Source organism: Chiloscyllium plagiosum, chromosome 2, assembly GCF_004010195.1.
Source record: "Chiloscyllium plagiosum isolate BGI_BamShark_2017 chromosome 2, ASM401019v2, whole genome shotgun sequence".
Classification (NCBI taxonomy): domain Eukaryota; kingdom Metazoa; phylum Chordata; class Chondrichthyes; order Orectolobiformes; family Hemiscylliidae; genus Chiloscyllium; species Chiloscyllium plagiosum.
Genome location: NC_057711.1, coordinates 145300882 through 145313401, shown reverse-complemented (window position 1 = coordinate 145313401; position 12520 = coordinate 145300882). Strand labels below are relative to the sequence as shown.

The 12520-nt window shown below is 40.0% G+C and overlaps 1 protein-coding gene across 1 annotated transcript in view; it reads left to right on the top strand.

The window, feature by feature from the left end:
- The window catches only part of LOC122558317 (paladin-like), a 127453-nt gene that overhangs the window by 33253 nt on the left and 81680 nt on the right, over window positions 1-12520 (top strand). The window contains exons 8-10 of the mRNA XM_043706751.1: window positions 1704-1852; window positions 6646-6742; window positions 9345-9449. Coding sequence (XP_043562686.1) covers window positions 1704-1852; window positions 6646-6742; window positions 9345-9449 — 351 coding nt within the window. The remainder of the gene's footprint in view (window positions 1-1703; window positions 1853-6645; window positions 6743-9344; window positions 9450-12520) is intronic.

Here is a 12520-nt window from a genome sequence, read left to right as displayed (position 1 = left end):
CCTACCACCGAAGTAAGACTAACTGGCCTGTAATTTCTGGGGTTATCCCTATTCCCTTTTTTGAACAGGGGCACAACATTCGCCACTCTCCAGTCCCCTGGCACCACCCCCATTGACAGTGAAGACGAAAAGATCATGAGATATATAATCAGATAGATTATGGTTTCATTAATTTTCATGAGGATTGATCTAGACATGAAGAGCTGAAAGATCTCTCTGGATGGCCAGGAATATCTCTCTGGTCTCCATAAGAAACATTTCACAGTCTCCTGTCATAGACATTCCACTCCTTGCCAAAATTCCTTTCCTGTGTTTCCTTGCTGATGGGCCTCGATGGAATCAGAAGAGTTATTGTGACTGACAGTATAAAGTAAAAAATATTGATTAAATTGTCAGTTAAAAATATCTCCTGGATTCCTTTCCTTTGATATCAATGCTTCCTTGTTTATAGTAACCTTCAAAGATATACCCTTGAAAATGAGATCAGTTGCAGAACAAGGCAGTTGGAATAAATGTCCAGTTTGATCTTTTAAATTGTAGCATCTGTCATGATAGGTTCACCTTCTGCATTGCAAGGTTCTATGAGGTACAGACTTTTTTGTTTTTAATGCTTTTCATACAATACTAAAATATAAGTCAATAGATGAGAAGCTGGAAAAGCACAGCTGGTCAGACAGCATCCGAGGGCAGGAAAGGTAATGATTCAGCCCAAAACATTGACTTTCCTGCTCCTCGGATGCTGTCTGACCTGTCGCGCTTTTCTAGCTTCACATCTATTGACTCTTGCTTCGAACATCTGCAGTCCTTACTGTCCTCAAGTCACTAAAATATAAGACTTCATAAAAGCATGTTCAGCATTTTATGCATCTAGTGTCCTTTGTGACACATGACTAACGGCTCAAATGGGAAATGAAAGAAATGAGAATGGATCAAAGCAGAAAATAACCCAGCTGATCCTAGTTTGAGTTTATAGGCAGCAGTAGACCTTTGACCATTCATTTATGAACAGGTTTTTCAACAAAAATGGGGCCGAGACTTTCAAAGTGCAAACATGTTACAACATTTTAAAGGCATTTCGATGGGTTTATGATTAGGAAGGTTTTAGAGGAATAGGGCAAAATGCTGGCAAATGGAACTAGATTTATGTAGGATATCTAGTCGGCATAGATGAGTTGGACTGAAAGTATGTTTCCATGCTATGTATTTCTATGACTCTATGTCTTGGAACTGGGTATGAGAGTGGGTCCCAACCTCATGTTGAGGCACTCTTAAAGAGCAGATAAGCTTTTTATTTTCATGCGCTGGGAGCAGGAAAACAGTGCTAGGAGCCCTTTTGTATTCGATGGTGCTGCTATAAATGATATTTGGTCCCCTGGAAACCCACTGGATGGCCACTAGGATATAGTTGCCTGTCTCCCCAGGTGGTGGAAGCCTGCCCCAACCAGTCAAATGCCAGCAGGATGGAAGTTATTGCCAACTGGACAATTAATTGACTTAATTGCCTGCCCTCAATGCTGTTGGATTCCTTTCCTAGTGATGCTGACACCATTTTATGAAGCATCTGGATTCCCATCTGTCGATCACTGGCAAAATACAGCTCATCGTCTTTCCCTATATTGGAAGATCAAGTGGATTCATGATTTGAATCGTCCGGTGTCTATCTTATTTTATGTTATTTGAATATGCATGTTCTGATTTTACAGGAGTGCCCAAGCCTCACCTTCAAGGATAGTTGCAAATCACCTCCTGCCCTCCTCTTTAATTGTCAAACTGGAGTGGGACGCTCCAATCTTGGAATGATAATAGGTGCGCTGATCATGGCTCATAGAACAACATTTCCTCAGCTGGAAAGGTAAGGGATGAGAATGGGCTGACATTGTAAAAAGTAGTGATTCAAATATGGGGTTGTATTGGATCAATTCTTCAATCAAAGAGGACACCGTTTCATATATATCTTTAAAACCTCATGGACCTGTGTAAATTGAACAATAATAAATGGTGGAATGTGGTCACACTCTTTGAGTTAACACAGAGATCCGTCCATTATTCAGAAAATGTCATGAACAATTTGAGACAGATTTTCCTGCAGGAAGCAAGTGAACTGAAAGTAAGTGAACTAAAAACTACACTGCAGTAATAGCAATTTTTAAAAAACCATATCACCCAAGAATGCTCACACAGCAACTGAAGCATCTTTCAGCGTTTCTCACTATTTGATCAAGAATGGGGCAACATTTGCAGACCATGTGATTGTGGAGGGTGCAATGATGATGATGGCTGAGTCTTTATTCCGAGATTTCAAAAGCAAGCCAGTAATTAGGTCTGTCCCCTCAGTCCTGCAGTTAGGAGCAACCACTATGCTGTCTGCATTATCAACCACTATGACAGAGCAGTTGCAGAGGGATTTGAGTGAATGCACGTCTTTTTAAATTCAACATGATGAATTACTTATCAAAAGTGAGACTGCCCAACTGGAAATGTTGATTTGAATGGTATTTGAAGACTTCACCTTGATAGAGGGATCCTCGACAGCATTGCCTCTGAAATTGGAGGAATTGATATCTATTGAGGTCAACAATTATTTTGCAAAAAAGGATGTATCATTTGGAAAAGCTAATGGCAATAGGAACTGCTGGTACACAGCATTGATCAGGCATCATGCCTGTTTCATTGCAAATTATAAAGTATACCCTGATTTCCCTTCTTTCTTAAACTGCCAATGTATCATTCCAGCAATTTGTGCCTAAGTAAGAAGGTTTGACCACTCTATGTCTCCTGTCATTAGAATTATTAATTAGATTTGTGCAAATCCAGAATATCACTGAAGTTTCAAATTATTTAATGATGAACAGTCATCAGTGTATGGTGATCTTTAGCTGCTGTCTAAAGTGATGGAATCATAAAGTATTGAAACACATCCATCCGTTCAACTTGACCAGTTTCCCAAACTAAATTAGACTCACTTACCTGCATTTCGCCCTTATTCCTCTAAACCATTCCTATTCATGTACCTGCCGAAATGTCTATTAAATGTTGAAACTGTACCTGCATCTCTCACCTCCTCTGGGTACTAAGTTTAAAAATCACACAATACCAGGTTATAGTCCAGCAGGTTTATTTGGAAGCACTAGCTTTCGGAGCCCTGCTCCTTCATCAGGTGGTTGTCAACCTCCTGCTGGAGGAGCAGCGCTCCAAAAGCTAGTGCTTCCAAATAAACCTGCTGGACTATAACCTGGTGTTGTGCGATGTTTAACTTTGTACACCCCAGTCCAATACCGGCATCTCCAAATCATTCCTCTGGGTAGTTTATTCCATAAACACACCACTCTTTGTATGAAATTTTTAAAATCTTACCCCTATCATCTTAGGCATATGTTGTCTAGTTTTGAACTCCCCTACTCTAGGGAAAAGACCTTTTGCTATTCACCTTATCTATGCCCCTCATGATTTTATAAACATCTATAAGGGCACTCCTCAACCTCCTATTCTCGAGGGAAAGAGATCCTAGCCTTTCTAGCTTCTCCTTATAACTCAAAATCTCCAGTCCCAGTAATGTTATTGTAAATCTTTTCTGCACCCTTTCCAATTTAATAATATCCTTCCTAAAGAAATGGGACTAGACTACTAATATCTGTTAGTGGAGGAAAAATATTGTTTTAATTTCTTTTACTTTTGCCAGAAATCGGAGCTGTCTTGCTGTGAAAATACCACCAATTATTGAACATTGTGTGAATACTTGTCTTGGCATTCTTAAATAGATATGATAGAGAAATTAGATGCCCCGAGCCATAAGTTGCAAGAGAAACAGAAAACAATTGCTGACATCATTAGCACAGTGAAAGTTTTTATGTTGAAACTTGACCTTCTGAGATAGCAGGATTCCAGAAAAGGAAAATGCAACATTTTCCTTCTACGTTCTAAATGCAAGCAGAAAATGAAGCTGCTGTTGGTATCCTGGACATTGACAAGTTAGTGGTTTCCTGACTAGGCTTGGCCAAGCGGTCAGCAACACATTTACTGATTTTTGAGCAGATGGAGCCTCGTATGATGTTTACTTCAAACTCCTTCAAGGAAGTAGATGTCAGTGACATTTCTGAACAAATGAATGTTTAATCTTGATTGTGTTGTTTTGGAAATGGAGCTGGTTAGCCTTCAAACTGATATTCATTTAACATCAAGGCAATCTGCCACAAATTTCTGAGCTCTTGTGGATAGTGGAAATTACAGTAACAGCTGCAAAACAGCAATGAAAGCTGTTTCTTTATTTGGTTCTCTTTGTGAATCGACCTCTTCTAACATGAACTTCACAAAGTTCAATTTTGAACATGCCTGATCAGCAATCATCTGACTTACTCTCTAAGAGTTGTCCTCAGAATACACACTAGAATTTGCAGCATTAGTGGGCAGCCTGCAGTTTCAGTTTCACATTAAAATAAAGGCAAGGATCAATTTTTCTTCATTTTAAACATATATTTTTGTAATTCAATTGCAGTAACTAAATATGTGCCCTTATCAATTCATGTATTTCCATAAGTATTGAGTAGTTTATGATACTTTTCATTAAAAGGGGAGACAATAGCCTAATGGTATTATTACAGGGCATTAATCCAGAGATCCCTGGGACACGGGATTTTAGTCTACCACAGCAGATGGTGGAATTTGAATTCAATAAATGTCAGGAATTAAGACTCCACTGATGACCATGAATCCATTGTCAGAAAAACCCATTGGTTCACCGATGTCTCTTAGGAAAAGAATTTGCCATCTTTACCTGGTTTGGCCTATATGTGATTCTAGACCCACAGCAATATGGCTGTTTCCTAACTGCCCTCTGGGCAATTACAGATGGGCAATAAATGCTGTAGTTCAAGATAGCCTCATCCCATGAATGAAAAAAAAATTAATTGGAAATAGTTCTCATTAAACAAATGTTGGTAACCCCTGTTTTAGGGTCAGAAGGAATAAGACCTAATGTGTGATACTCCTCAAATCCTTTGTAGCAGAGCCTATCACATCAATGCAATCTGTAACAAGTTGCTAGTGTGCAATAAACTACATTTTGTTAGTTTTTCAAAACTCTTTTTATTAGACCCAGATTAGTTGAATAATGAATTTGAATTAGTACAAATGCACAATCCTTTATTTGAAATGCTCGGGACCAGCTGGTTTTCGGAATTCAGGATTTTCTGAATTTCAGAATAAGTGGCAGTTTGATGGTAAAATTTAAAAAAAACCTTTCCAAAGAATAGACCAACTATGAGTAAAATGAGCACTTAAACAAAATTAAGGCCTGCCAGTGCTGAGCACCCACCCCCACCCCCCCACCACCGTTGCATCTGAGTGACATGCATCGAGTGGGTGTGGACATGGGTTAACTGTTTGCACACTAATCAACCTTGTTAATGAGAAAAAAAAACTTTACGAAACAACCTTCGGACTTTGGAGCTTTTCGGATTTCGGGATTTCATATAAAGAGTTGTCTACCTGTAGTTACAATGGAGGAAAGGACAGCAGGCTGGATATCGCAAAGAAACTAATATTGAATTAGTGATAGGGATTCACCCAAAACCACCATAAGCACAAGAGTAGTAGTAATTAATACAAACCTCTAAGACCAAATGTTTTCCATCCTATTGTTTTAAAGTAAGTAATTGAAAGAACTGTGAATGCCCTCTCTTTAATTTTTCTTGAATCAGGAGCCATTCCTTTAGATTGGAAGATTGAACATTTAATTCCACTGTAATTATAGACCATTTAGCCTAACATCTGTTGTCAGGAATTTGCTAGAGTCTGTGATTATGAATAAAGTGATATGAACACCTTGAAAATTTGTAGCAGATCAGGGAGAACAAATTTGATTGCGTTTTTTGAAGAGGTAATAAAATTAGTGGATGGGGACTACGTTGGGATGTTATTCAAATGGATTTCTGGAAAGCATTTGATAAAATCCCTTGCAAGACACTATTAGCTAAAACGCATGAAGGTGAAGACAAATTGACCTTGGGTGAGAATCAGGAGACAGCAAATAAGAATAATGGACAAGTAATCTTAATTGGTAGGATGCAACCTAAGGTATTTGCAAGGACCTGTATCAGGCTTTGACAGCATGTTCTACTAACAGCTTGTTTGTAATGGACATGGTAGAGGCCATATTCAACCAGACTGTACTTGCAAAACTCAAAATAAAATGGCTACTGTTACATGTGATTCTATGATTGAGTAGGAATTGTTGAACAATCCTGATTGCACAAAAGCTATATGAATATTAAAATAAACAGTTCCACTCATAATCTAGCTCTCCGTAAACAAGGGGAATGTGTCAAGACTTCCACAGTTTTTGAATTATCTGGGAGTTTGAGGAGACTATAGTTCTGTATTGCTTTCTAAATTACATTTTCTTAACCAATAAATTATGCCACTTGTCAACCATTCAGCATCCTTTTTGCTTGTAGAATACTTGTGATCATTTGAAATTTGCTTCTCTTGCATTTACCCTGATGAATGCAACTGAAAAACCTTGGCAACAGGTCTTTTTTTTCAACAATATTCAAGCTTTGAACTAATAATGTGATCTATTAAACCTTTCAATCAGTCTTTGTTGATAGTTGGTTAACTTAACGATCACTTTCACTGTTATAAACTTAGATATGAAAAGAGAAGTTTTTCTGGTCAAGAAAGTCACTTTCAGATTGTTGAAAGTTACAGTGCCTCCTTTCCAAATGGCAGAAAAATTGTTGAAGAAGTGAGTACACTTTATTTTCTTTATTCTTATTGTTTTCTTGAGTTGTGTTGTGTATGCCATAGCACTCCGATTCTGTCATCTTATTTCAGGGAATCCCAACTGTCATCTTATCCCCAGCCCTCTCATGGCTAGTGGAAGAAATTCTAAAGTCCTTCTTCCTAATTGTGTCTGTTCATTTTTCTTAACATCCTCGTGTAACTGTTACATCTTTCCCATTGCCTGGATAATCTTCCCATTATAGGATGTACAAAACTACACACGGCTCTCTCACTGGAACCCAAGTTAATAGAAACTTTGGCTCTTTGGCCAATGGAGTCTACACCAACAAAAGCAGCTCTAAACTTATACGACTCCCACTTTACAGTACTTGGCCCATTGTCTTGAATGTTCTGCTATTTCAATTACTCATCCAAGTAGGTTTTAAAGTTTGTAAGGTTTCCTGCCTCAACTACCCTCCCAGGCACTGCATTCCAGATTCAAGTATTGTTGGTTTTAGCTCTCACAGTCCTGTATTTATTTTTAACTGCCTTCTACACACCCACCCCTTGGTGAAAAAACTTTCTTCAAATGCCCTCGAAACCTCTTGTTTTTCACCCTGAAAATTTGCCCTGTGTTATTGACCTTGTTACGAAGGGAAACAGCTGTTTTCTGTCCATGCCCCTCATAATCTGATACACCTCAATCAGGTCCCCTCTCAGCCTTCTCTGCTCTAAAGAAAACACCTCAAGCTTATCCAGCCTCTCTTCAAAGCTAAAATGCACCATCTCAGGCAACATCTTGGTGAACCTCCTCTGCAGTGCAATCACATTCTTCCTGTAGTATGGTGACCAGCACTGCACACAGTTCTCCAGCTGTGGCCTAACCAAATTTTTGTATAAATCCAACATAACCTCCCTACTCTCAAAATCTATGCCATGACTGATAAAGATATGCATCCTTTATCCCTTCTTAACAACTCAATTAATCTGTCCAGTGATCTTCAGGGATCTATGGACGCCACTTCAAGACCCCTCTGTTCCTGTGAACTTCCTAGTGTCCTGCTATTCATTGAGTACTCCTTTGTCTAAGTATTTCTTCACAAAGTGCCTCAACTCAAACTATCAGGATTAAATTCCATTGCCTACTGATCTGTCCACCTAACCAATCCATCTATATCCTCCTGTAACCTAAGACCTTTCTCCTCATTGTCAACCACCTGGCTAATCTTCATGTCAACTGCAAGCTTATTTTTCATTGTCCCACATCTTTTCTACTATACAGTTTTATCTAAATTGTGAACAATAAGTTCCACAGGCCTTTGATATTTTGCTTTAAACTGCCAGATTTTTACTAAAGATTCTGTTTACAATTGAAAGAGTTTTACATATTTGAATTCCATTGGTGACCTGGGTATCTGTAAAGTAAGGCAAATCCTGGAAGAGAAATTGGGATGTTCTTAAATTGTGATTAATCATCCAAATTTGCAAAGGATCTGTCATCTATCTATAAACTGAACTAATCAAATAAACATTTGAATTATAGAAATGAAAGAGCATGAATTTTGTCTTGTACTTTTTATAGCCTCAGCTTGACTTGGAGCTTCATAGTCAATGAAGTATAATCAATAGGTGAAAGCATGGGAACTAAGTTGCGTACAATACAATCCCACTAAAAATAGTGTTGCAGCTGACCAATTAATTTAGGCTGGGCTGGTGGGTAAATCCCCTGCTTTCTCTCAAATAGAGACAAACAAAACTGCAGATGCTGGAATCTGAAATACACAGGCACAAGGCTGGAAGAACACAGCAGGTCAGGCAGCATTAGGAGGTGGAGAAATCGAAGTTTTGGATGTAACCCTTCTCCAGTCCTGAAGACAGGTTATACCTGAAATGTCGATTTCTCCACCTCCTGATGCTACCTGGCATGCTGTGTTCTTCCAGCCACCTGCCTGTGTATTTCTCTCAAATAGTGCCATGGAATTCTTGATCTACCCCAGAGAGAAGATGGACCTCGGCCTAGTACCTCACTCGAGAGACAATGGTCCTGACTCTGATAGGTATGCATCACATAGGTGTAGGCGAAAATGAGTACTGCAGATGCTGGCGGTCAGAGTCCATTCTAGCGTGGTGCTGGAACAGCACAACAGTTCAGGCAGTATCTGAGGAGCAGGAGAATCAATGTTTTGGGCAAAAACCCTGGCCTTGTTAGCCCTCGAAGTTCCCCAGAAGTCAGGTAGTATAAGGAGGATTCCATTGGATGCAATTGGAGCAAGAAGAGAAACTGCAGCTGATACTGGGATCCTGGTGTTTCCAAACCATGGTCCAAAGGGGTGAGGATGAATCTGATTTCCAAACCTGATTGGGTATGATCCTGAATTCTGGAATGCCAGAGTTCCAACACCAATGGCTTTTGCATGAGAAGTGTGATGGGAGAGACTTGTGAAGTCGAGGGAGTAAAGACAATTACCCTTCATCTTGAAGCTAACTTTGCTTTCCTTTGGCTGCCAGGTATTGAAACTTGACTAATCAAGTTGTTTAAATTACTGGCTGCCAGCTATGCTAAAATAGTTAACTTTACAAAACCCTTCCTGTGATTGAGTTATCTGTCCACCCTTTGTTTTCAGGTGGACAGCATTATGAATATTTGCTCAGAAATGTATGATTTGAAGGAAATTATTTACCTTTCCAAAAGTAAAGCACAAAAGCTCGCAGAGGAGCTTCAGAGCCAGGTAAGGTTGACAGTTTAAACTTTGGAAAGGTCCAAATGATTTGTATAAGTTGATTCAGTATGTCTCCTTTCTAAGTCGGATTAGAATTTGGTGATCTTGAGAGCTGTGGTTCCAGATAACAATCAATATTTGGGAAACCTATTAAACAAAACAAACAGTACAATTAAACTGGATAATTACTGAAATACAAAGTGGAAAATCTTAACTCACTGGATGAAATAAATGGATCCATTTCCTGTGAGCCCTGTGTGAGGCCCAATCTACTTTAATAATTGGGATTCTGTTAAATTCAGTGGGTGAGGCACGCCCATCAGTTCAGGAATACAGAGGCAGATCCTTTGGTTGCCAGTTCTCATTAAGGGATTATCATATGAAATGTTGATTTGTCTTAGCATCCCAGAGATGCTGTTATGTATTTCTAGCATCATCTGAACTTTTTCTCTGGACTTCTATCAAGCTTTTTGATCAGTCCTTCAGGTAAAATGGACACTCGATCAGTCCTCCTAATAGCTCCATCTTTATCACCGTGTTTGTTTTTACCTGATTATGCCTCAGTGAAGGGTTTTGAGGTGTTATTCTGCATTAAAGTTGCTTTGAGTTTTGCATGTGGGAATTCTGTTGTCTCTGTTTCATGAAAGGCTGTGAATCCAACTGCATCATGGGAAAGAGATAGAATAGTATTTGTCATCAGATCCAGTGCTGGAATATCAACACAGAAATCATTAAAGGTTATCTTAGACAGAGTGTGCAACATAGTAAAATGTAATAAATGAAAAATACTGCGGATGCTGGAGATCTGAAGTGCATATAGAAAGCGATGAAAATATTCCACAGATCTGGCAGTATTTTTGAAGGGAGAAACAGAGTTAACATTTGGAATCCAGTATGATATCTTTTTTTACTTGACGTGACAATGCTAATCATATCTCCTGTAACATAGAAATTTAAAATGGGTATATAGTTTGAAAAATCCAATAGCTCACTGTTATATAAAAACATTGGATACTCGGACAGTTTGGGTGAAAATTTCTGCTCCCTTCCTTCAGCTGCATTGGTGGCAAATTTAGGAATATAAGGCAGGTCTGGAAAAATCAAAAACCCAATTCTCTCCTTCAAGAAACTAGATGGTGCCAACTCCTGCCATCTACATCAGAATGGTAGCCTGGCAGCAGCAACTTGCCTTTTTCTTCTATGTCTTCACCACAACATCCCCGCACGCTCCATGAACACCCGTCCTCGTCCACCTTTGTTTCCGCAAATGGGCACTGCTAAACCACTAGCCTCACCGCATCAGCAGGGACACTTGGTACTTGCATGCTTTTGCCAGGCCGCTGTGCACAGGGGCATGTATGCATTGATGCGGGATGTATCTCATTTTTTTTTTTAGCTTTCTTTCCAAGTGCTCACTCATTTTCTGCTTACCTGGAGGCTGCCAGCCTTTCTGGCTTGTGCACTACAAGTGTAGGGAGACGAACTGCTTGTTGCAGTTGAGAGCCATCCCAATTCAAGCCAGTGGATATATTACTGCATGATGCCATGGTATGAGCAAGCAAATTATGTAGCAAACAAATGATACGTGCTTCAACTAAACAGCATTGCGTAAATGTCAAAAGGAACTAGTGGTTCATAGGATCAAGGGTGAATGCAGAAAGTCAGGGGGTACCATAATAGTCAGTCAAGAAGCTTAATCAATTCCAGTCCATAGGTTGGACTGTGATCAGCCTTGCAGGTCAAGTGCAACCAATTCAGAGATTTCAGTTCTGTGAGAAATTAGATATACAAGGGCATCATAGAGCAATTGGCGATGCAGGAGCAGGAGAGGCGATGAACTATTCCCAGTGAGTGAACAGGGTGCTCAGGTCACCGCAGTTTAGTAGTTTGGGAGGGTGAGGTGATTGAGAGTTGCTGATGCAAGCAACAATGAGAACTATAGCCCATACACACCTTGTGAGAGGTGTATTTAGTGACAGAAGTAGAGAGAGTTGCGGCCCTGTGTGTGAGGTAGTGGTGAAAGGATTGTGGCACCATTGCTGAGCAGGGAAGATCATTAACCTCTTATCAAGCATTGCTGTTTGTTGTCTTCCAGCCTGGACAATACACTCACCCCAGGCCATTATTTCAGTTGGGCTGGCTGAGTCTGGTGTCATAGCCCTCTATGCCATTCATCAGGAAGAAACACTGGCTCCTTTACCACCAGCCCATCCCACTGGTACCTCCAAGTCCCTGTAGCTGAACCAAGGAGTTAACCTGACCACCTGTGCCATTTCCTTGGGGGTAGCGGTGGAGCAACTGAGGGTGAAGGATGCTGTCTTGCTGCATTTGAAGTGGTGTGCAGCCAGGATTAAATCTGGTGCCAGGAGCAGTAATTGTTCAAGGTTCTGGCATGCTTTCTACCTCACCTGCCAAATGGTTCCATGATAGGGGTGTCAAAGAGGTCTGTGCATGCTCAACCAAATAAGGAACAGAGTTATAATGGGATCATGGCAAACTGGGTGCCATGAATCTCACATGAGAAAACACTGCCAAAGAAATGGGGGGATTCGGCCTGTTGTATCCGAGCAAGTGTCAGACAATTTGGTTAAAGAGTCGAGCACTTCCATCAGTGTGTCATGCTGCAAGTGACCCAAGTTAAGATGGAGTCTGAGACACCTTTATGCCCTCAGGTCATATACTACAATAGTGATGACATCATGAGCACGTCTTGTAAAAGTATAGTGACATTACTAACTGTGTGACATACAACAGTACCTGACATTTTTTGATATTTATTCCTGATATTCTTGTTGTTTGACTTTTTTCAGACCGTAGTTAGTCAGAGCTCCAAATAACTTGAATTTGTTCTTCAAATGTAGGAAAGAAATTGTAGTAAGTCTCCTAAAGTTCAGTCATTGTTTTTACCTCATTGATTTTAACCCTACTGCGAATCCTCTTGCAAGGATGCCTGCCTTGAAGAAGTTTTCCTCCTCTCTTTACAAGAATCTCAGGGAGTCCCTCTCCCACTACACCACGCTTCAGGCTCTCTGCCTTTATTCCTGGTGAAAGGCTTTTGCCCGAAACATCGATTTTACTGC